Source organism: Carassius auratus, unplaced genomic scaffold, assembly GCF_003368295.1.
Source record: "Carassius auratus strain Wakin unplaced genomic scaffold, ASM336829v1 scaf_tig00215416, whole genome shotgun sequence".
Taxonomy (NCBI): Eukaryota; Metazoa; Chordata; class Actinopteri; order Cypriniformes; family Cyprinidae; genus Carassius; species Carassius auratus.
Window position 1 is genome coordinate 1,801,384 of NW_020528079.1, and position 25,358 is coordinate 1,826,741.

The window sequence follows — 25,358 nt, forward strand, 5'->3', positions numbered from 1 at the left end:
AAACAAACGTTTCTCATTTTCATATAATTACATTGTACACTATATTTAAAATGTAATATGTTCCTGTCATGGACTCATGGCAAAGCTTAATCTTCAGCAGCCATTACTTCAGTTTTCAGTGTCACATGATCCTTCAGAAATCATTATGATATGATTTGAAGATCAAGAAACAAATTACTTATTATCAGTGTTTTTTTGTTTTTGTTTTTTGTGGAACTGGTGATACTTGTTTTCAGGATTCTTTGAAGTTCAAAAGAACAGCAGAAATAGTTTATAATTATTATTATTATTTACTACCTTTGATCAATTTAGCACATCCTTGCTGAATGGTATACAATAGTTATTAACCTATAAACCTTATCAAACTCTTGACCCCACTTTTGAATAGTGTGTAATTTAAACCTTATGGTTTAAATTACTAATTACATCTTAAGGATAGATTTGATCATTTCAATAAGTTCAATAAAAAAATTTAAAAATTAAAATTTAAAAGCTATTGCATCAGACCTCGTCTGTTTTGCTATTTGAAGTATCTTAGACAATCTGCATTTACATTTGTCTAGGCTACTGTGCTGTGGAAATGGGTATGAATGCTTGTGAGAAAGTCGGGACTACCTTACAGACATTCCTTTCTTTGATTTCAGTGATGTATGAAGACAAAATGTCATTACCAAACCAGTGATTTAACACCCTTAAATGCTTCCAGCTGGAATGTTATTCTGCCCCAATGCTAAAAGTGTCATATGGAACTCAACCTTGGTCTGCTGCAGGGCTTTGTGTGATCTGGTGCACCTGCTCTCTTTCTCTCTTCCTCACGCTCTTTGCTTGCTCTCCTTATCTTGCATTACTAATTCAGATATGCAGCTCTGCACTTTCACTTCTCTTACTCCTCTTTTCAGTGTCCACTGGACAGCAGTGATGTGTGTGTATATATAGCTACTGTAAACATTGTTTTTAATTATGTGTCTGTTTCTAAAAGCTTTTACTATATAGTTAATAGTAAACTATATGACTACAGTACAATATTCAGTCATGGAATCTCAGTCAGTATATGTGAAGATTTTTAGCTTTTAGCTTGATTGTGCATTATGGACATTGTAAAATGGAATGAAGACCCATCAACTGGAAAATTCAAATTTTTGGTTCTCTATCGCCATCTGGTGGCAGGTCCTATAATTTGTCACTGACCAATAATTTGGCCAACAGTGACCACAAGTAAATCAACATACATGTCGTGCAGGGTTCACTGTACTATTGTAGAGAAAGAAGTCAAAGAAGGGTATTCAGGAAGTATTTAGTATTCAGGAAATTTCAGCTGTGTGTTTCTTGAATGATAGCTAATTGATGCAAGCACATTCAACGTGTACTTTTTATAGGTTTGTATTGCTTTCTTGGAATAGACTATATAATTAATTAAACTGATTATTGGTTGAACAAAATGTATTTTAAAAATATTGCATGTGTAATGAAAGTGACATTTATCTTCCAGAAAACTGCGTTGCGAATGTAGACATAAAAAAGAAAACATCTTAGACACAATTTAAGTACTGAAATGTATCTTAGCTTCATCTCATATCAGCAGGTCTTTATATACATAGGCCTGTTCGGCGAAGTCTTTGCCCATATAAATAGTGCCAACAGCAATTCTGTCTTGTTTTACTGCGACGTCTGCAAGAGACCACAAAGACATTAACCTACTGGTCCCTTGGGATGTGACATGCTTAGTCATGTGGAAGTATAGCCTATATTAACCAGCAATGCACACAAATTAAGGATGCCATTGCTAACAACAAAGCGTTGCTTTCAAGTCATTACTGCCCGTCTGTTCTTAAAGTTGAGTTCCAGTGTTTGATGTTCCCAAGCATCCCTTTGCACACAAGCACAGGATACCTAAAAAATCACTGCTTATAGGTTTGTTGGTTAATCATGGCACTGTAAAAGTTATAATTTAATGCAATTCTTCCTAACTCGTACAAATATATAGAATGCGGTTTGGACTGTCGATTTATGTTCATATGTATTAATGTTATAATGAATCATTATTTGATGCAATAACCTAAGAACTATTTGAGGTGACAAAACTTTCAAATAACATTACATTCACATAATTTTATAAATAGCCTAATATATAAAATGTCACGAACTGTTTATTGTTTTTTTGTATGTATTGTTAAACGTAGGCTGTTGCCATTTATCAGCCTCACGTTTTAGAAATGGCTGTCAAAATTGCTGTCTTTTCATCGTTTAATCTGAAGACTGACCATTTACTCTAGCATTTTATTTTCTTATTCGCAATAAGAACTGAATGGTTAATGGTTTTTAAAAGCCATTCTTGCCTTTTAGTTTTCTGCTGGTGTTTTTTTTTTTTTTTTTAATTTTGAAACTAATTCGTTTTTATGTGGTTTTCCTTTGTTTGGTTATTGTATTGAAATGTTTAGGAGAGTGGTGTTCAATAAAAAAAAAAAAAAGATTAAACCAACTGATAAAACAAATATTTGAAGTGATCCGTCAATTCCCGAGAAATCCTGAAACATGAAATGAAAAGTAAATGAAAAGTTTTATGGTGTGGTATAACAGAACAAATTAATAAGCACAAACACACGTTTTGTATTTTAATTGACGGACTAGTCTAATCTATTAGAGTTACGGAGTTTTGTCTGTAGAATAGGCCAATTAGGCTATTGTTATAGATTGGAGAGTCAATTAATGAACAAAACAAACTTATCCATGCTTTTATATGAAAAAATAACAATTAAAGTATTTTTTATATGAACACTTCTGTATTATAAGCTTATGACTCTTAGGCCTGGTCAACAAATGGCAGTCGATCGATCAAGTGTTTGCATTGTTTTCTGCTCAAAGGCAATCTGATGAAGTGAATGAAAAGCTACGCTCTCAGCGTGTGTGTTTGTCTTACCCTCTGCTTTTTGTGATTGGTTGAAAAAAAACGTGCTTGTTCCCCTCCATGCCCACATGAATAAAAGAAGACCGCGAGAGCCTATCGGCGCGCGCAACACCCCTCCGACACCGCGCGCTGAAGTTATCCACTTCAGCAACTCCCAACCCCGACTTTGTCATCCAAAACTATCAGACCTTTTAAGAAAACACTGCAAAGAATTAAGTAACCTTTGTTGACTCGAAAGCGTTTGGAGTACCCCTCCCTGGCGCGCGCTGCTGCTTGTTCTTGCGGTAGTTATTTTGCTCATGACCCCCTCCGCTCCAAACGACTCTGTTTATCTCTGTTTGATTTTTGGAGGTTTCACATCACCGCCATAGTGTGGCTGGATAACTTTTTTATTTTTTTTATTTCCCCCTTTGGAAACAGGACTTAAGTGAATTTTATTAATTAAGGAAACATTCATCAACAAGTCTGGACTTCCTTCCGCAGTTTAAACATACTGTGCCTCGTCATTTATTAAAAGTAGAATGTCATCTTTACCGGGAACAGTACCGAGGATGATGCGACCGGCTCCAGGACAGAACTATCCCCGCACTGGATTCCCCTTGGAAGGTTGGTTGGACAGTTGTTAGGTACTTTGTTTTACTGTAATTAATTGTTGTCAATAATAACACGCCTACAGATTTCTTCTAGCCAAAAAGGTTTTTGAAGAGTTTAAAGTGTAGTCTATATTACACCTTCGAGTAAACCAAGTTCTTGACTGAATCAGGTTATATATGTCCGATTTTCGTTTTTTGCTTCAAGTTGAAAATGTGTGTGTGTGTATTAGAAAAGGGTTATTGGCTTTATCACATTTTTATGAGCAGAGCGGGTGCATATTAAGCGCACCATAATATATTTATATTAAAAAAAGGTAATTTTGTTGCTGGCAATACTGGTGTTTAAGTGCTTCAAATTAAACTTCCGTATACTAAGCCTGTCCGTCCCTGTAAGATTAGTTGAACTGATCTAGTGGCACAATTGAATCCAGAATGCACTAATATTGGAACAACATCGAGAACGCATCCAGGCCGAGAGGACCGCTCAATGTACATTACATTATTCTCTGCTTGATTTTCTTTCATTTATTCACAGGAATTCTTAGTGCATCTCAAGACACCTGAGAATAAAGACAAATTTTCCAGATTCAAATTAAATCATTTTATTTATTTTCAATTATAATAATAAGACAATGTAGCCTATTATTAATAGAAGAATTTATAGATAGGTGGTTAATTTAAACCGTTTGGCTCTATTTTTTGCTTCTTATTGGTATAGCCTATCAGTGATAAAATTATTATTGTTATTATTTTTAATTTTTTGAGGGAAAAAGATACGCATTTTAAGTGGTTAAACTTGAAGTGAAAGCAAGCCAAAGTTAGATTTAAATCCCATTTCTTCACTGCAGTTTCAACTCCTCTGGGTCAAGGGCGAGTGAATCAGCTTGGCGGAGTGTTCATCAATGGCAGGCCTTTGCCAAATCATATACGCCACAAAATAGTTGAAATGGCTCACCACGGCATCCGTCCCTGCGTGATCTCCAGACAACTTCGCGTTTCCCACGGCTGTGTGTCCAAAATCCTCTGCCGTTATCAAGAAACTGGCACGATCCGTCCTGGAGCAATAGGAGGAAGTAAACCCAGAGTAAGTAGCCTATTTTTATTCTAATATATGCAGGGTGAGTTTTGCATCCATTTTATTTCCAAATCTAGCGAAATATTTTTTTAATCTTTTGAGAAAAGTTGACACGTAGCCTATAAGGAAAGGTACAATTTATAGCTACTAAAGTTTGTTCTGCTGTCTTTTTTCTTTTCACCCATACTTCCTTTTTTTTTTTTTCTCTCTTCGTATTTTCGCATTTTCAATCAAACACAAAAGCAGGTGGCAACACCTGACGTGGAAAAACGAATCGAAGAATACAAGCGCGATAATCCCGGCATGTTCAGCTGGGAGATTCGGGATAAACTGCTGAAGGACGGTGTGTGTGACAGAAGTACAGTTCCCTCAGGTGAGCCCTCATCTGGTAAGCAGCCTCTTTTTTATCATGTCCACATCACCTCATCTCATACCTGCAGCGGAATTTCTATCACAGTCATTTGTTTGAACAAACTGATCATTGATTAGCTACTTATTATTATTATTATTATTATTATTATTAGCCTACTGTTATTTTATTATAACAATATTAATTATAAATTACGCATATAATGTATTTACATCACATTATTATTTTTAGTTGTATTATTATTATTGTTGTACTATATTTATTTATTTGTAATTATCCCATCAGTGAGTTCTATCAGCCGGGTTCTACGTGCGCGGTTTGGCAAAAAAGACGATGACGACGATTGTGACAAAAAGGATGACATTGGGGAGAAAAAAACTAAGCACAGCATTGACGGCATACTGGGAGACAAAGGTAAATCAATTTTATTTTATTTTAATCGTATGCAGGGAAAAATACACCTCGTCTAAATAAACTTTGCGCTTGATCTTATGTGGCTTTTACGCTGCACATTAAATTTGTACATTAAGTCGGTGTAGGCTTTTTGTGTCAGTGTTCAGTGTCTTTGCTGATTTAGTTGTGGGGGTTGATTTAGTGTGTATTTATACTAGCTCTGACGGATGGTATTTAGGCCTTGATCTATTTGTACAACTGACTCATTTGACGCTGAGTAAACGGTCTCTTGAAAACGGTAACTGACAGATGACCGATGTGGCAATCAATATCAATTACAGCCCATAAGTTCAACGTAGCCCGCTGGTTCTCGAGATAATTCGGCACGCTTATTCACACGTTAACAGACCTTCCCATCTGGCTACTGGTAACAAGTATTTCCCGTAACAAGTCTGTAATAATAATAATTATTTTTAGGTTTTAAATAATTGTTTTTATTAATTTTTGTACGCTAATATGAAATAATGCAATGGTCTATTTTAGCTAATTTTAAATTATCGTGTCCAGAATAGCCCATGTTAAATTTCGTTTAAAAAAACCCTTAAATTAAGCAAAAAATACTATTGTCTTTTTTGAAGTAGGCTAAAAAAACTTTCTTTTTTTTCTTTTCTTTTTTACACTTGAAGATGAACTTCAGTCCAAAGATCTCTGCTTCATTGAAGCTCTTTTGGAGCGAGGAATCTATGCCACAAAGCAAAGCCTAAAAGCAAGGCTTCGAAAGAAGAAATGAATCCTTCCTTTCACATTCAAAATTCCGTAAAGGGGGGAAAACTTTTAACAAAAGGCCAAGATGGGAACTATAGAGAGATTAATTATTCAATACACCATGCTGGTAGATAGTTTTGTAATATTATGGAATCGTCTGTTGAAATAGAATGAGATTTGGAGGGTGCAAAATGTTTTATTCTTGTTTGGAAATGCCCACTGCTCTTTTTGGAATCACTTTTGTGCTTCTTGGCTGACCTTTAGAGAGGTGGTTTAGAGGTAGGAGATGCCCATTGATTATTTGTAAGAAATTGTTTAAAAATTAAACGGGTTTTATTTTTTGGTAGCTATACAGCAGAACAGCACATACTTTAATTTTTTCTCTATACCAAATTTTTTAATATTGCAAAGGGCTTTTCTTTGTTCAGTACAATAATGATGATTATGCATACGTTTCGGCATTATTTACAGCGGCTTTTAACTTAACCGTGAATACAATTGATCTACATTTGCATTGTTTTTGTGTTTGTTTGTGTGTGTGTATATATGTGTGCTTGCGCGCTCATACTACCGCTGTGGACAGATTCACAGACCAGCAGGACCCACAGCTATTGGATTACGGATATACAAAGTGACAGTCCGTGATTAGAAATTTCTGCCATTGCCCTAAACGCTGTCCATTAAGAATATGAATAGGCTATATCAATATGATCAATGCATGCATTTCTGCTAGGATTCCTAAATAATTTGTGTAAATATATCAGTCATGTTTATTTACATCTCCAAATTCAGGTTGCACTAAAATGCAATCTTTTTGTAGATTTGAAAGGATTTTTCTCGGGGCTTGTTTTACTTGATCATCCAACTGGCATTTAATAATGTTAAGACTTATTAGAGTTCGTAATGAAAACGTGTCTTTTGAACAAGCGGCTGTGTTGGAGATGGGTGTATAGCTCACAGGCGTAGTGAGAAACTTATTTATCCCCAATCAGCCCTCACTCTCTGAGTTCCAAGCACAACGTTATTTTGAAAGGTTTTAAAGCAGATTAAATTGAGCCTTTTCTTTCTCTTCGCTTTCATCTTTAAACGGCCCCCACTGGTTAGCCCTCAGCACAACTTCACGAGATTGTAATTTTTTTCTCACACTTGTTCGTATTTATTTGATAATATTGTTTTATTGTACTTCGGTCTACTTTAGATGATTTGACGCACAAACACATGGCAAAAGAAAGAGACCCCAAGCGCGCCATTTGTGGACAAATTGAGCAGTTTTGTATTATGGGTGTGAAATTATTGAACAAAGAGAAATGACTCCTGGCTTCATAAACGAACACTACTGTTTGCCAATAATCATGCAGGTTTAAAACTTAAGTTTGGTTATTTTTTTTACTTCTGAATTAAGCTATTCCCAAAACATGTCATTTTGTATTTATCGAATTTTGCTCCTATTATGGTTGTGCTCCTATTTTTACACGTTCTGACATTCACTGCCCTCTTCTTACAGTGTTTGTATCAAAGCATGAAAGGCACGTGCACCACATGGACTTCACTCGACCAATAAAATGTAATTTGACCCAGAGAAAAAATGGTCAGCCAGTTAATGATCGACTGATTCCCCATTCAACCTCATTTTATTAAACAAATTGGCTTTCAGGGACTAATCCCACACAACAACACAAAAGATCGTTTAAATAATAAAATTAATTCTTAATTAAATAATTCGTAACTGATACATTAAAAAGATGTCTCTTTCTACACGACCTTAGGGTAGCACTATACGCATATATCTCGTTGAGTTACCACGCTGAAAATGAATCGTTTGGCTTGAGAAATCAAACACATCTGAACAAGAATTATAACCCTGATATTTACAGAAGAAAGTATTTAAATATGATTTCATTTGGGGGAGCATTCATTTTGAAAACACTGCAAAACACTAGTTACATCGAGAGAATGAAAGGTGTTGGCACCCGGGTAATAGTTCAGATATTTGTAGAGAAACGAAAGTTATACTGTTTATTTGACACTTTGAAATAAGCCTCGTTTGAAGAAAAGAGACCATAGGATGAGTCGGGAGACCAATTCAAACAAATCCATCTTAAATTTAGAGAGAGGGAGTAAAAGAGAGAGAGAGAGGGAGCTTTAGTGAAAGTATAGGGTAGTTATTTAGCTATTAATATTTTTCCTAAGGCATCGAGAGTCACTCCATCTGCACTTTCTCGCAGCTATTGGCTGGGCTGAAATTGAGGGAGACCCAAATGTTGGGAAGAGATAACACAATCATCACAGCCGTGGTCCTGCGCTCTGCATCAGTGTATTCAACTCGGATTAACCTCCCCTTTCCCCACACTGCTAACCAACGCATTTCATTCCAATTTTTGGATAGGGAGCGTTTGGTAAAATATTATTATTATTAGGCCATTGTTATAGGTCAGACTTTAAAATACATTATTTAAATAAATGCTCACATAATTACTGATTAATTCAAACTAACTGCTGTTAATGTTCAAGAGTTTTATTGAGATCCTGGTAATTATGAATTGTTGTTTTCACTAGCTAATTAATCAAAATATGTTGTAACTGCCCTGCTGTGTAAAGCATTCCCTGCTATTATTAGTCGCAGGGCTAGAATGCACATGAATATGATAACATGTTATTGGGCAGTAGGCTAATGATGGACAGTAACAATGGTGCAAATTAATAGAACAAGTCTGGCATTTGTATAACCAGTCTCTTTACAAGGTCATCGTCTAATTATGAGACTATGCTGTGAAATATGCTAATCTAGAGATCATGACACCAGCAGCACCCGTTTAGTGTCAACCGCGTCGCCTTGTAAAACATTTGCAGTGTAAATGAATTACATGCTGGTTAACATCAGTCCTGCACTTTGCTGAGGAAATTATTCTCCAAACGTCAACCCGGGATGAAGTTCATACAAAAACCAGGCCTGCACAAAATCCAGTATAATCGAATATCGGAAAACGTCGAATCCAGTAGTGCCCTTCTGTTTTCCCTTACCTCTTTTAAATATCTTTTAAATATAAATTCTTACCCTGCTCTCTTTTAATTCGTTTTGGGATAGTTTTGAAAGATTGTTTCCGTCTATCATTGATTAAATATTGTCTGTGGATTGTTTAATAGAGGCTAGCCTATATTTAGCCTATCTAAATAATATTTTATCGGATACGACAAAAATCCGTAAATGCTTGACTTAATGTGTCTAAATAGCGTTGCATTAGAGACAGTCTGTACGAATGTGATTTGACGTTAATCATTTTTAAAATGTCGATAGATTGCGTGGGTCCTCCTGCAACGAAATATTAATATGCAATTATTTTCTATAGCTCTGCTGACCTGTTAACCTGGGGCGGATCCTATGAAGTGAAGAGGATTTTGTGTGTTTCAGATGTTTAAGGGAGAGGGGAAAATAGAAAAAGAGAAAAGAGCTAAAAAAAAAATAGTATGTGCAGAATATTCGAGGCGTCTGGAGGAAATTGAGAGGCTTATAGTCTTTGATCCTTGGGTGCTTTTTCTTATCGGAAACATTTTCGGTGACACCACGACAATGGCATTCATCATATTACAGACTGCCAGTGCTGCTTTCAAGACGGCCTGTCTATTAATTAAAGTATCTCTTGCCATGTGGGACAAGGGCTATATCAGTGTAGGCTACATATTAGCCTACTATGCGAATGGCTTTTGGATATCTGCTTTTTTTGGCTTTAAAGGGACAATCTCCCATATTTTTCTTAAATCCACCGCTGAAGACCTGTTTTTTTCCTTCGCATAAAAAGCAATCGTATAATCCTTTAATACTCAGGAACTTTATAGATCCAACTTCGTTGTCGCCATGCAGATATAAAATGAAAACAACCAAGTTTTCAATTTGACCTGACAATTGCATATACCTTCAATACACGGGATGTTTTGGGAAGTCAAACAATTAGATGGTCAAAAATGCATGCCATTCACTGAGATTTGCACTGTGCTGTAGAGTGGGGGGCTTCCTGTTGGACCAAAAGAACAAAACGACTAGGGAAAACTCCTGCTGACACCAATAAAATTGGCCTATTGGCCTCCGGGCTTCCTATGTAATGTCACAAAAGTGATTTGATGCCCTGGGCTCGCCATCGCTTTAGTGCTGTATACTTTTCTGGAAGAGCACGGAATTCTTGGTGACTCCATATAAAGACCTGAATGTTTCGTCTGAAGAGATGCTACCATTCAAGTTAGAAATAGGCAAAGCGGATTGGTTGCAAACCATTAAATAAGGCTAAATAAAACAATAATATCAATAATGTATCGAATAAAAATAATTTTTGCCTACCAGAGGCTTGTTAAACATATTTCAGGATATATAGCCTCTGGAATAAATCATGGGGAATTAATGGTAAAAATGGCAGTTTATATAGGCTATGTATGCTTTATTTGCCCCATGGTGTTCAATTTAAAGAAACTAGACTAGCAATGTTCAGCATACGACTCGACTTGTTGATTTTGATCTTATTGTTCGTATCGCTTTCAAACCAGCTTTAATGGCCTCTTTGGGAATACAAATATACGAAAAGAGGAGTTACCAAAGTGGAAGAAGGGGGTTTGAATCGGGGGAATTGCTGCCCACTCCTTTACCATGGAGTGTTCAGTAGCCATTCCTTAATCCTGCTTTCATTTTTGCCGACAAATGCCAAGAATCCTGTCTGGAGACCCAATAGGAGACTGATCAGCTAACAAAAGGGAATCCTTCCACAAAGCAGCAGTGCCAAACGTGGTTCAGGGCACTCATAAACAGACCAAAGGAAAAGTTACCTTCTGCCGATAGATCTTATAACGTTTTGAGCACAAATGTTGAAATATATATGGTCCACGCATGTATTTGTGAGAACAAATGAGAATTTGCTCTGGCAGTGTTTATTCACTGCAGGTGTCCGTGTACAAACCCTATGCTAAATAAATGCTATCATTGTAGGGTCACTGAGTAGACAAAATTATTGTAATGGACTGCGTGGAGAGTGGTATTGAAACTGAATGTCAAAATATTGGTCATAATTTGTGTTTATTTGTTTTAAGTTTTAAGACAAAAGTATGTTATATTATGGAGTAAGTACAGCTGAAATGTATCTGATTTCTTTTATTTATACTACATAAATAAAATGTAAAAGCTGGACATATATAGGTCTCTTTTTAATGTAATATTTTTCATGCCCGAAGTCTGTTATTTTACACTATGTAGTTGTTTTTTGCTGAGCTATAAGACAAAAACTTTTAAATAAAATAGCCTTCTTGAAATTAAGCTGCTCTGACTAAAATCCCATCAAGATTTGCATAAAGGAGGCCATTAATGATCATTTAGCTCATTAATTATTGTAGGAACAAATCTACCATGTGATGTTGAAGAGTTAAGACTGTGTTTCAAGGTGCACCTTTATCAGTTTCGTTTAAAGAGTCAAGTCCTCCATTCTTCTGAGAATTAACTTTTGTTCCTTCAGCCGTTTGCTTTTTTGTTTGAGCGAAAATTATTCTGGTGTCGATCTGACAGCCCTCTTTCCAGATTTAAAGATAGTCACTTCAAAAGGGATAAAGAAAAGGGGAAAGCCAACCGTCTGTTATTTTGTGTCTTGGGCCTCTCTGCGTTGGCTATTCAGGCAAGTTGATGAACTCCTCCAAAAGTTTATTAAGAGGAGCAAAACAATGGTGTCTAAAGCCTTTAGGCAGCCAAAAGAGACAGTTTATAAACTAGCTGCCATTGTTCCTCAAAGGCAGATGCATGAATACCTTTGAATGGGCTCCCTCAAACTGACACGATCAATCTAGACAACAGCATGTTAAAAGGAACTGCCTTTCTTTCTGCTGCCCAGATTTGTATTTTTTCCTGCATTAATGTACATCTGCGGTAGGAGGGTCCGAGCTGGGACGAGCTCAATCCCAGTCAATACCCAAACTCACAGTCTTTGGGCTGTTTGAAGTAAAGTCCTATGTTCTGCACGCCCTCAGTGGGCTGCAGGTGTCACGAGCCCCAGAGAAATATGGTAATCTAAGAGCAAAAGAAAAGAGTCACCCTCCTTTTGGCATTTTAAACAGAACATTTTCCAAGTGAGTGGCTTGAAATTGCCTGTTTGTAGGGTTTGAATTTTGTCTTAATGCAGGCAATGGGATTTATAAGGCTTCCATGTTTAGACAGGCAGTGTGTTTAATTTTTCTACTTTTAGAGCTATGTCTAGTTAAATATTAGACTGCTTAAATAATATTACTAAAATAGCAATAAAATAAGATAGGTATATAAACTTAAAATAAACTAAAATAATTTAAAACAAAATTGTATTGCTTTATATTCAAGTGCTTGCTGATAAAACATAAAAATATATATATATGTATGCATTTATTTATTTACTTAGTTTTTTATTTTAGATTATTTAAATTGGTTTAGAACATTGTGACACTTTTTGGCAGTGTCTGATGTTTATCTGTTTAGCAGAATAGGTTGAAACAATCAGACGTTGAAAACAAAGAAAGGGCCAGTATAAGGAAAGATTACATATGGTTAACAAAAAAAAAGTACTTTTTCCGTTTTATGCTAGCGTTCATTCGTAACATCTGCTTGTATTCTCTATATAATTTTCAGGCAGCTTTTTTACTTGTCCCTTTAAAGAAACAACATATCATGTAATGTATTCAATTTCATAATGAGTTATTTGTTGAGGAATTTATTGAAATTTGAAGAAGCATGCATTGCTTTCTTTCTGGGATAAGAAGTATAATTGCATTCAATTCTAGTCCTAAATGTTGACTCTGTTTAGACTTGAATACAAGCAGTTTAGTTTTGGGCTGTATATTTACTTGCTCGTGAATGGCTTTTACATTGCCATCTCCAAAAACAAGTCTTTCAGAAACCAATACATGTACAAACAAGTGATTTCCATGGTTTCATCATTACTGCCTTTTTACTTTTACTTTTTTACTTTTTACAGAATTACAGAATTGATAGTGAAAATTGATTTAAGTCTTCACTGCAGAACTTTGTTTGGTAACACTTTAGTATAGGTAACACATTCACTATTAACTAAGAGTTTAAACTGCTAATTTGCTGCTTGTTAGTAGTTAGTAAGGTTGTTGTTAAGTTTAGGTATTGGCGGTAAACAGGGCCTAAAATATGGTCGTGCAGAATAAAGCAACAATATGTGATTTAAAAGAACTAATAAACAGCCAATATGCTAGTAATATGCATGTTAATAAGCAACAAGTTTGTAGTGGGAATTGGTCCTTCAAATAAAGTGTTACCAACTATGATTGTTCACAGACTGTTTGGCATAAGATAAAAAGTCAGTGCAGTTGTTTAAAAGGCCTTTTAACTCTTAATTTCTCATAGTGGAAGTTCACGATTAGGAATAACAGGTGGCATTTCCACAATATGCTAAAATCATAAAAATACCCTTAAGATTCTGTTCAGTTTTGATGACTAAAGAAGCATGGCCATTTAATAGATAACAGTAATTAAGTGAGGAGAGCAATTGCGCCTCAACAGTCCTATGATTAGTGCCGAACAACATGGTCGAATGGCTTAAAAATCACCATAAGCCCACGCTTCTTATGGCCATAAAATTTCCCATTTTATGCTCTTTAGCAACCTCACCCCGAGATTCTTCATTAGCTTTATTTATGTGTGTGTTTTGCACTTGCACAAAGACAATAAACATGTTCCTAGAGTGTTGCAAATCAGAAATTTGCTCAGATTTTTTCCACCAACCTAAATGGTGAATGTGCGGGGCAGTGTGTGAGCTGCAGAGGGGCCGGGCAGCTGTGAGGGTGTCTATCCCGCTCCCCTCTCCCCTCACAGGCTTCAAACAGGGCACTTGTCGTACATTTTTAACTAATGGGCTTATTTATGCAGCCATTGTCAGTTTCTCTTCAGGCTACTCTTTCCACATTAACTTTTTTCTCTCACCCTGCAGTATACAAAAGCAAGTGCTGCTCACAGTTTTTTTTTTTTTTTTTTTTTTGCATCTGTTGAAATGAGATTTGTTATCTAAAAACAAGTGTTCTGGTTGCAATGTTGAGTTATAACAGTCTTCATTAAACTGTGTTTACCGTGTTGGCACGTAAAGACATCATGCAACTCATTTATGTTATAAGGTCTGCGTTTGGACAGAGTGCTCAAAGAAAAGCTTTTATCTTCTTTAAGAAACACTACTGTATGTGGATGCATTTCAAATCACTTTTTCTTCATCTCTGATTATTTATCTGCTTTTCTTTTGGAAGTAAGATTATGCCTTTTTATTATTATTTATTTTCGCTCTTGCCATTTGTATTTAAGCCCTAGGCTGTCCACTTAAAGCTCACATTGATATATTGAGATTTATTTCCCATAAGCTAAGTCAGTGGTAAAATTGACATTCAGCATTTTTTTGTTTATGCAACTGTTTTATCTTGAGAAGAGACTAACGCCACCGCTGTGGGAAAAGCGGATAAAAGCTTTGCATTTAATAAATGGTAGTTTGCCAAAACATAAAGCCATGATAACACAAACATCTTGTGTGGATGGAATTAAGTTCAGTTGCAGTTTTACCTTCCAGTATTTAAAGGAAAGGCCTCACATGGAGAAGCATAAAGTTTTCTGCAAATTTACTTTATTGCAGTAATGCAAGGAAACTTTTATCTGAGGCCAATGTTTCCGCCTTTGACACAGCGACTAGACAATGGATTTTAACAATATCATTTTGTGCATTTTGTGTCAGAGCTGCTTGTAATGTTTACTATGTAGAGAATTTAAAAGGATATTTCATTAAAAAATTAGAATGTATTTACTCACCCTCATCTCAGTTAAACCTGTATGTTTTTCTTGTTTTCTGTGCGACACAAAATATTATATTTTTAAGAATGTTTCAGCTGTTTTTACTCATACATTGAAAGAAAATGCACCAAATATGATATTGCAAGAAAATTTTTTTTTTTTTTAATTTTTAATTCAAATGTATTACTTGCCCTTTCTTTGTATTTATTTGTGAACTTTACAAGTTACTAAGTAAAACACAATTTTTATCAGTTGGTGAGGTCTAAGTAAAGGGATGAGAATGAGTAAATTCATTTTTGTACTTATTATGTATATTATGTGAAGCAGGTAAATCTTTCAAACAGACTCTTGTTCCAACTAAAATGCGATGAAGGTTGAGGTATGCTCGTGTCTTTTTTCTTTTTTCTCTGACACACACATTATAGTTTAATAAGCTATAGGCATGGTAGTTTAAATGGCTGATTTTGCCATCCTTCTCACCTTTTAGATATTTGATTAAGTTCCAAGGTGCTGATTGCTTTTGACCTCAATTAGCGAGATCTCAATCCCAGGAAATGAAAACTTGATATTAAAAGAAAGAATTAGTTGGGAAGCAAACAGACACCTGACTTTCAGTCTCTCGCAGAAAGAAACAGAATTAGAGCTGTCTCCCTCCTTCCATTGACCAAGTTAAGTCAGCACTTCCTAGCAAATCGACTGCGCTGCGCATATCTTTAAATAATCACCGCCCCCCAATTGCCTTAAGATAAGTTTTAAGATTACGTTTTTCTTAAATAGCAGAGCAGCGAAATTCAGCTAATGCAGCAGAACAGATGTGATCTTCACATTTATGTTCTGTGCGGATCTGATAACTTCAGCAAAACATGATTTCTTTAACGTGATGTCCAAAGTAGGTCTAACCAGTTGTGTCTTCTCTGTTCTTTAACTATCTGTCAATAGTTAAAGTTTCAAACCTCTTTTTTAGACCCCACATTCCAGAGCATTTGAAACCAAAGAGACACAAGCCATACTTAGTGTGTCCCTCTCGCTGTCTCTCTGCACTGCCGCCCACTTTTCCCTGCCATTAAATGGATTCATATTCAGGCAGCATTTTCCAGTGGCGCTTGGGCACAGAGAGTCAATATGTCAGCATTTATTGATGCCCCACAGAGCTGCACAGGGTTGTCAGGCCTCTTTTCAGGCTTAAATGGCCCCCTAAGGTGCGTCTTCTATTGGGCCTGAAAGACCACAGAGGCCCCCGAGTCTCTCTGTTGTTTAAGGTGAGCACACTCTCACACAGGCACGGCAGACAAAAAGCCCTCTGAGCCTTCATGCACATGACAAGACTTATAAAAGAGCATCACCCATCACCTCTCCTTCACATCTTCAATCTCATTCTCTCAAAAGTTTTTGAATGCTACATAAAGAATGGAGGGCTAATTGTTTGTTGTGGGAGCCAAAATTACAGAGCTTTCCCTCCTTTTCCCGCCTTCAATGGCGTTCTTTTTCCCAATGAAAGAAATTAATGAACATGGAGGAGAAAGCAAATCTAAACTGAACAGGACAGGACCTTGTGTTTTCATTTTTTATGTAGCATTTGGTTTAATTTTAAAACTAACCTGTACTCGTTTGGACATATTATGGTCTTTTTGTTGAATGTTGAATAATAAAAGCTATTAAGTTTTAGCACCAGTTTTTCGGCATGGTCAAGTATTTGATTTATTGATCTTTGGAATAACTCTAATTAATTATTAGCATCACTTTTACATTTGCTCATACTAATGTTGTTCGAATCCCTAACCATGGATATTAAACACTGGCATATAACTCTCCTACAAAAATAAATGATTTATCAAATTGTGTTCTCTTTTTGAAGAGAGATTTAAAAATCTTATTCATGATTATTGGACAATAATCAAGTGAATACTGAACTCAACCTGAGTATAATGTTGTTTTGAGAGCCAACTCTGATGAAGGCAAATGTGTAAATGTTTGCTACCATGCTAAGGTGGTGGAATGTGCAGCTGTGGACGAGCACTTTACCCCAGGCCCTTTAGCTCTTTACTCAGAGACTGTGGCAGGAGGTGTTAGGGGGAGAGAGAGAGAGAGAATGAGGGAATGAAAATAAAAAGACAACGCAGAGGAGAAAGAGGTCTGAGTGTGGCCTTGATGATGAATATCCCATCTGCTCACAGATTCATCAGTGGTGGAAGTGGTCTGAAGGCTTATGTTGGGTGGTCATGACTCCTCTTTGGCCTTAGTCGCTCCTCACCTGTAGCGGTTAATCACTGTCCAATGTGTAACTGCTCTTGAAAAGTTTACTCCCAGCTATCATTAAAAAGCTCAGTCAGGTTGGCTGCACGAAGCAGATCAATGTGAATCAGTTTGAAAGTGTTACAGTGACCCTTCTGGTTTGGTTTCACCAAAGGGCTTTCAATCAAACCCAAATTCAAGATATATTAAGCCAATTCTCTCCTGATTAACTGCCTTTGATGTGTAAGTGCTACAAATCAGGTTGATCCCATGGGGCACGGTCAATCTTAATAACTGACAAGACGCAAAGAGACAATTTTCAGTTCATAAAATAATAGGATTTATTATTTTATGTGTCCCTTAATTTTTTATTTTATTTGTAGATTTAAGAGGGTCGTCTTATTGTACTTGGAATGTTCCTGTTTTCTGATTAGTGGTTTGGCAAAGAGATCTTTTCATTTCTAAAACCCAGTTTCTGCTGTATTTACCTTTATTCAAAGCTTTTGCTGCTGTCTGCTCCAGGCCATCATCTCTGACAAAATGTGTCATACTCAGTTATTTTTATGCCACAGCACATTCAACAGATCTGGATACTTGCCATGGTTGCATCCATGGGATGGGACCCAGCATGTCAATCGTGGGATCTCGCAGAGACAAAGATGAGGTCCAGGTTTAGACGCATATCTGCATCAGCGTCTGTTTCATTTCCATAATCCTGTCCTCATTATACTGCGTTAGGAGAGCGAGAGATGCTGACCTTTAGCAGGAGAGTGCTGTCAAACGTATTGTGGTTTTATCAGTCTCTGCAGGGCTTGTGGGTTGTCTGTTATGGCAGCTAAATGACATTGTAATTCTTGTGACGAGGGCAGAATGGGATGTGGCAGAATACTCATCAGTCATGCAGGTGCAACTGCATCAAGCTTGTAGCCTGTCAAATTGTGTTTCTTAGAAGGTAAAAACATAAGGAAATTAAGAATTGATCACAAATCTTATTTGATATTTGTGGCAGGATATACACTCTTCAAAAGTCTGGGGTCTGTTATTGTTTTTTAAAGAGTCTCTTATGCTCACCAAGACTGCATTTATTTGATTGAAATTATAGTTAAAAGAGTAAAATATTTCTTCAATTTAAAATAATTGTTTTCTACTTTAATATGTTTTAAAATCTAATTTATTATTTTTATTTTTGTCTTTACTTCAGTCTTCAGTGTCACATGATCCTTCAGAAATCATTCTAATATGCTGATTTGCAGCTCAAGAAATATTTCTTATTAAGAATGTTGAAAACAGTTATGCTGCTTAATATTTTTTGGAAAGCATGATGCATTTTTTCTTTAATAGAAAAGTCAAAAGAAAAACATTTATTTGAAATAAATATAAATGTCCTTACAATAACTTTTCATCAATTTAATTATTGTTATTATTTACTAAATTCATTTTATTAATCCCAATCTTTTGAATGGAAGTTTGATCATTCATTCACCCTCATTACTTTCCAAACCTTTCTTTTGTTGAAAAAAAGAAGAAAAAATTTGGGACTTTTTGAATTAGGGTGAATAAATGATGACAGCATTTTCAGTTTTGGGTGAGCTATTCCTTCATTGTCTAGCAGCATGTAGGGAAGAACAAATAAATTCCATGTTGTGTCTTTAATAAAATTGATGGCCACCTTTTGGAAAAACAATCAGTATAGATCACTGCACTGGCCTCAAGTGTTCGTCATGGCGAGTCAAAAGCAAATCACTTTGTCCCATGCTCTCAAAAACCAACAAAGGGATTTAAAGAACATGAGTTCCAATATAAATGTACACTTGAGTTTGTTTTTAGCAGAATGTTGGGAAGAGGGGAAAATGTTAGCAAAATGAATCTTAAAAGAAAAGGCAAAGGAATTGATTTAATTAATGCGGCCCCATGTCCTACGGCCATGTGTAATCCGTCGAGAATTCCTGAGCGTGAGCTCTAAGAGACAAAAAGACATCTACCAGAGGACTCCTCAAGTGGCCTGTAATGAGAACCTCCCTGTAATCCCATAATTCCTTGTTTAATTAAAAGACAGAGCTGGCCTGGAGTCGAAGCCACTTTAATGGCTCTTTCATTGTTTGTGCTTATGTTTGGAGGCCATTTTTGGGACATGCTGTCCAACAAATAAATGGAGATTTGCAAACATATTCATTCTGTAATCTGGTGTTGCCATTGGTTAGCTTTTGTTGTTGTGACCAAACCAATGTCAGATGACAGTGACCAAGATGAAACATGACATTTTCACATAAACATTCAGAAATTAGAACCTTCCAACCAATAAAAAAGGGAAAAAGCCAAATGTTAAGAGATGTGTAAGCATTTCTATCTCTCAAACTCCCCTCATTGCTGTCCCCTAGGGCTGTCACGATATTAGATTTTTCATATCACGGTCATAAGAATTCACAATATCGATATATCGTGATGTCTATAGAAAAATTTGGGGGGTATGTGTCAAATTATTTGACTTTGTTTATTGAGTTTTTCTTTTTCAGCCAATGAACATAAGGATACTCTGGCTTTCTCCATGTTCGTTGAAGCTCCTATAAAATAAAAAGACAGAAAATTGCATGGCATTGCGACCAACTTAACGGCACAATACTGCCACCTGGGAGCTCAACCAGGTCCTGCGCTGGAGTATTTACATGTGGAGTTATCATAAGAGAACTGTTCATTTTAAATATTGCGGTTATCGCTAATACCGGTATATCGTCACACACTAAATTAACACAATATCGATAACTGTTGCTTTGAATATCAAGGCTATCGTCAATACCGGTATATCATGACACCCCTACTGTCCCCTATGGTGAGGAATGGGAGTGAACAGATCTGCAGTTGTCGACAAGATTTAATGTCATTGAATTACCTCTTAGATCCATCTGGTGTTTCACCTGGCCTGAAAAAACTGTTCTTACTGTACTGTTCTAGCAAAAAGCAGGGTGTAGAATGTATAAGCCCCTTTCACACTGAGCTTCCGCATAATACACGTACATGATTTCCCAGAATATGTGCGTGCGTTCACACATAACCTGTAAAGGTCCCGTAATGACACGTGACAACACGATGTTACGTGTAATGTACGTGTCGAAAACGCTAGGCACGTTAACTTTCACTTAAGCTGACGAATGATCTCGGCTTCAGTGTGGATAGTGAGGAGCTAACTGATCTCTGGTTCATGACAGTTTGCAAAAATAAAATTCCGATGTGAACGTTGATCTGACACTCAGTAAAAGAGTCGCGCGATAACGTACGTCATCACTACGACATACCCTTTACGCCATTGGTTCTGGCTTTTGTTAACACAAAAGCTCGTTCTGGGACTGAACCCGGCAATGTTACTAAGTCCTCAAGCCAGGATCGATCACAGAATCAATCCCAGGACTTGTTTGCGTTCACACAGAAGGCAATCTGGCAATGTTCTGGCAATTTTCCGGGTCCAACAAGCAGTGTGAAAGGGTTCTGTGTTTGTGTTTTTGCAGCAATGACATAGAACAACAATTTTGGGTTCCTTAAAGTACCTTTCAGTGAACAGCCTTTAACAAAACCATTATTTTTGTTTGTTTTTTTTTAAGAAATTTGAACATACAGAACAATTTTCCACTATAAATAACCTTTTGTGGAATGGAAAGTTTCTGTGTATGTTAAAGGTTCTTCATGGAACCATCAATGTCAATAATGAATCTTTATTTTACAAATGCAGAGTAAAGGATAGATCTTAAGATTTTAAGAATCAGTATCAGGATCTTTTTTTTTTTCTTTGTGAAGATTGCGATTAAGTGGGGGGAAAAACATATATTTACCCAGCCCTGACAAATAAGAAAAGGTGGAGTGCACCCCACTCGTCTCTTCTATAATCAGCCCTGTTCAGAGGGGCCAGTCTTGGAAGCCCACACCAGCATTAGCCAATAAGAAGCCAGGGCTCAGCCATTACTAATGTAGAATTTCTTCAATTTAGCGGGAAGTCATGGCCTGGATTAAGGCCAGTGTCTGCAGAGCAATGCCCCCAATGCTGCTGAAGGGATTTTCAAGGATCAGCACAGTGCCAGCTAAACAGGAAATAAATAAGCAATCAACTCAAATGAAATGATAAAAATGGGCTATATAAGATCTTCCGTGTCATATATGGAAATGTATGTGACAAAAGAATGGGACATAGGTAGATCCCTTTGAATCTCTATTGTTATTTTTTTTTTTTTTTGCCGGCATATTTGTCAATTTTTCTTGTTTACACTCATTAATATGCTTTCTACAATTATTTGCAAATTTATCAGCAACGTGCATAGGCACCTGTAAAGGTCACTGTTCCATACAGCATGTATAAGATAATGTGTCCTTTTCGTTTCATCACTGAGCTACTCTTTTCTTCAGCTAACCACTAAACAGTAATGCTGCACTTGATATGCATTTACATTTATCAGACACTTTTATCCAAAGTCAATTACAGTGCTTTCAGGCTATAATTTATTTTTACCATTATGCGTGTGTTTCCCGGAAATCAAACCCACTACCTTTTGTGCTGCTAAGGCAATGCTCTGCCACTGAGCCACAGGAACATATGTCGGAATTTTACAGATAATCCACCAAGATTGCAAATGGCATATAATTAAATAATCTTGAGGTATTTTTAAAGTGCCAGTTTTGTTTCTTTTTAGCACAGAATATCAGTTACTAAGGTGGTCTTCTGAGATTTAACTCTTCCCCCATTCTTTTCCCTTTATGGCCTCGGGGTGAGCTGGGATGTGCACTGATGTGGAGTTGTATTTACAAGAGATTCGCTTATATAAATAGCCATGCATTAAAATAATTTTCACTTGAAAGCCACATGAATCCATCTCATTTCACCATGCCACCATCCATCTGTTTTTTGGGCATACACAACGCACTCAGTTCTTTCATTCTCTGTTCTCTATGTCAGGTCGAATAGATGATGGCTCGGATGTAGAGTCTGAACCAGACCTACCCTTGAAGAGGAAGCAGAGGCGCAGTCGGACCACCTTCACAGCTGAGCAGCTGGAGGAGCTGGAGAAGGCCTTTGAAAGGACACACTACCCAGACATCTACACCAGAGAGGAACTAGCTCAGAGAACCAAGCTCACAGAGGCCAGAGTACAGGTACGACACTGCCAAATAATAAAGCAGTTACTGCAGTTGCTAGATATATGCATGGTCTGAAAATGTGTTTTATTGAATCAAGAGCTTTTATCTTCATCACTCTGTATATAAAACATAAAGGGATAGTTCACCTAAAAATGAGATTCGTCATCTTTTACTCACTCTCATGTAATTCCAAACTTATATGAACACACATAGTGTAAAACTGAAGTCAGATGAGTCCTGTGTCGTATGAAGCCTGCTTTATTTTTAAATATGGAATGTGAGTAAATAATAACAGAACTTAATTTTTTTAAGTTAACTATCCCTTTAAGTGTGCTTATCTACAAGTTTATTATGAAAGGATGGTACTCGTAAGACTGATGCTCTCAGTTGGAGATGTAGATGGCACAATGAGAGCCCAGTAAGAGTTCAGCTATGTGCTTCGAGGTCTATAGAGCTCTAAAGTGTCACTAGATCTGCTGGACTGAGGTCCTCTGATTGATGACGCGTGTAACAATGCAACTGCTCATTTCAAAGAAAGTGCTAGAAAAACACAGCAGGCCTCTTCCTGTCAGCCGTAACAGAGAGAAAGATGATCAGGTGGCTAATACGGCTCTACTAGGTACTACTATTACTTTATGAATTTTTAGTCAAAATGTCATGGTTTGATCTTCCAACGACAATATAACAAACGAAAAGCACCTTTACATGCACCGTTTAACTTAAGCAGCTCATAATCAAGTTACGGTCTTCTGTCAATTTTTACATGTCACAATGCATAACTTAATATATCTAAAGGATTAAAAATGTTTTGTGTCACTTCTGACTTTTGTAGCATTCACACAACACTGAGATTTGTATTTGCAGAAACCACACTGGTACGATTTCTGTTGGACCAATGCATTTACACCGTGAATTGCTTGTTTTAGTCTTACTGAATTTGAACTTTTAAAATACATGTAAATGTACTTATTGTTGCAAAGCATTTACGCACAATAGGCTCTGGCTTCTCCTAGCACTGGTCCCGACTCCTGACAGCTTGTCAACCATGTGGATAGTTGAAACTGAGTTGTGAAAATACAGTAGAGTTACGGCAGCAGCTGTTGGGAGCAAAGGGAGGGGGATAAAAAGAACAAGAGTGCATTCCTGATGGATTTCTCACTTCAGCTTTTGGCTGGGATCTTTTCTTCCCACCACTTTCAAGCCCACCACTGCTTCTTGTAAAATTTGCTGCTTATCAGAGAGCATCCCACACGCTCTCTAGGGGAACCCCTCTCCACCAGTAACACTAATCAATCAAGAGCTTGTATAAAATATGACCGTTCACCATGGCCTTGCTGATGGCTTTACCTCTGAAAAGGTATGGGCTTGTGGTCTTCCTATGTTAATGTTCTGAATATGAACTGAGTAGTGAAATGGCATGTAAGGTTAATCTGTCTTGGTTTTTCAATTTTGTGATGAAAGATTATTTTGTATTCATGATTTTTATTTAAAATCTGAATTTGTATTTTACAAATATTGTTGGCTCCTAGACAAATCGCTTTGGATAAAGGCATCTGTTAAATGCATAAATGTACTGTATATCAATCAGATGTTTGTGCCCAGAAACAGAAACAGTTTTGGAAAAAGATGACCTGTAGTAGCCTTGTGGCAGGCTTTTTAGCAAATAAAAGATCTCTTGCTCTCAGTGTCGGGGTTCCTGCTGATTTTGTTTCTGCCATGTCAGTGATTCGGCTCTCCATGAAAGGAGCCCCATGGGACATTTGGCCCTTTTGTGCATTTATGGTGACTGATGCTAATTAGACAAGTAAATGAACATTTACTTCTGAACTGTGCATATCAGACCTGAATCAGATTTTTAAAAACCAATATATAATGCAATGATGAATGTTCTTTCGCTGTCAAACGTTTGGGGCCATGTGGGATGGAAAGTCCAGATCATTCAGAGATCACATGAAACCACCACATCCTCAATATCTTGGCTCGACAGCTCATGTTTTGTTTTCTCAACCCTGTCACAGCCCTGCAGTTGGTTCTTGAGAAGACAAGCAGATGATGTGTGAGGATCTCTGGCTCGCGATAGCTCACATGAAGATGCCAGGGCTCTGGGATCATTGCTTTTGTGGAGGGGAAGGTGTCTGACCCTATTGGCTTTTGGCAGACCCTGCGGCCTCAATGTCAACTCACTCGAGTGCAGCTGCGCTGACACAGTATCCAGATGTCTGAGAAAGAGAGAGAGAGAAACTTGGAGAGAGGGAGGGAGCTTTCCTGCTACCAAAGAGAGGAAGTCAGACATGGATCAGTGAGGATGTCAAAGGCATTCATTTATCTGTTTGGTGCTTATCTATTATGTGTTTTCAGTCTGTCACTGTGGTTATTTTTAACCACGGACAATTTATTCATGCTTCCACTGTTTTACTGTTCCTTATGGCAAATCAGAGGAAGTGATCCATATCTGACTAAGTGCTTCCAGGTCTTACAGCACTGCTGTCCGTCTTTCTGTCTGGTTCGCTGCATTTTGTAAGACCAGAGGGAGAAACAAAAGGAATTAACAGAGATTTACAGGGAATTTCATAGGCAGTGGAAGTTATGTCACTTCAAACTCAGTTAGACAAGAAATCTTTGTGATGTTATCATGAATTCAGGATTGAGGTTGTGGTAGGACCATTCTGAAATATGAGGAGAGGACAGACAGATGGAGGGAAGAACCTAGACACACTACATTATTACATTGAAAACTTCTGGTATTTTTTAGATCATATTATGAATAATGAATTAAACTTGATACTGTGACCTAATTTTGACGTACACTACGTTCAAAATGTGAACAGAAATGTTTACAATGTTGAAACAATCTGGAAACAAGACTTCCAGGGCACAAATGTCAGCCGCCTGATGTGGAGTCATATCACATGCGTTGTGAAAGATCCTTGCAAAATCTGGAACCAATATTTCTGTACTTATGCTCCTGGCTCACAAATGCAGGATTTCAATGAACAGATCAAACAAATATGTGAATACAAGTATTATATGGATTTTTACATGCATATATTTATGTTTATGGATAATGATTAGTTAGAAAGAGATGCATGGCCATGAATTTAAAAGTGTTCTCAAATGTA

General features: G+C 36.9%; 1 protein-coding gene across 5 annotated transcripts in view; it reads left to right on the top strand.

Annotated features, from left to right (window-relative positions):
- Positions 1 to 2,996: 2,996 nt before the first annotated feature.
- LOC113094688 (paired box protein Pax-7) overlaps positions 2,997 to 25,358 on the top strand; it is a 46,533-nt gene continuing 24,171 nt past the window's right edge. Inside the window, exons 1-5 of one of the 5 annotated variants that reach the window (XM_026260297.1) lie at positions 2,997 to 3,511; positions 4,347 to 4,582; positions 4,817 to 4,946; positions 5,229 to 5,357; positions 22,058 to 22,254. In XM_026260297.1, the coding sequence (XP_026116082.1) occupies positions 3,427 to 3,511; positions 4,347 to 4,582; positions 4,817 to 4,946; positions 5,229 to 5,357; positions 22,058 to 22,254 (777 nt within the window). In that variant the 5' untranslated portion in view covers positions 2,997 to 3,426. Of the gene's footprint in view, positions 3,532 to 4,346; positions 4,583 to 4,816; positions 4,962 to 5,228; positions 5,358 to 22,057; positions 22,255 to 25,358 lie in introns of all 5 variants that reach the window. The other 4 variants (XM_026260296.1, XM_026260298.1, XM_026260299.1 and 1 more) reach the window with 4 other exon arrangements.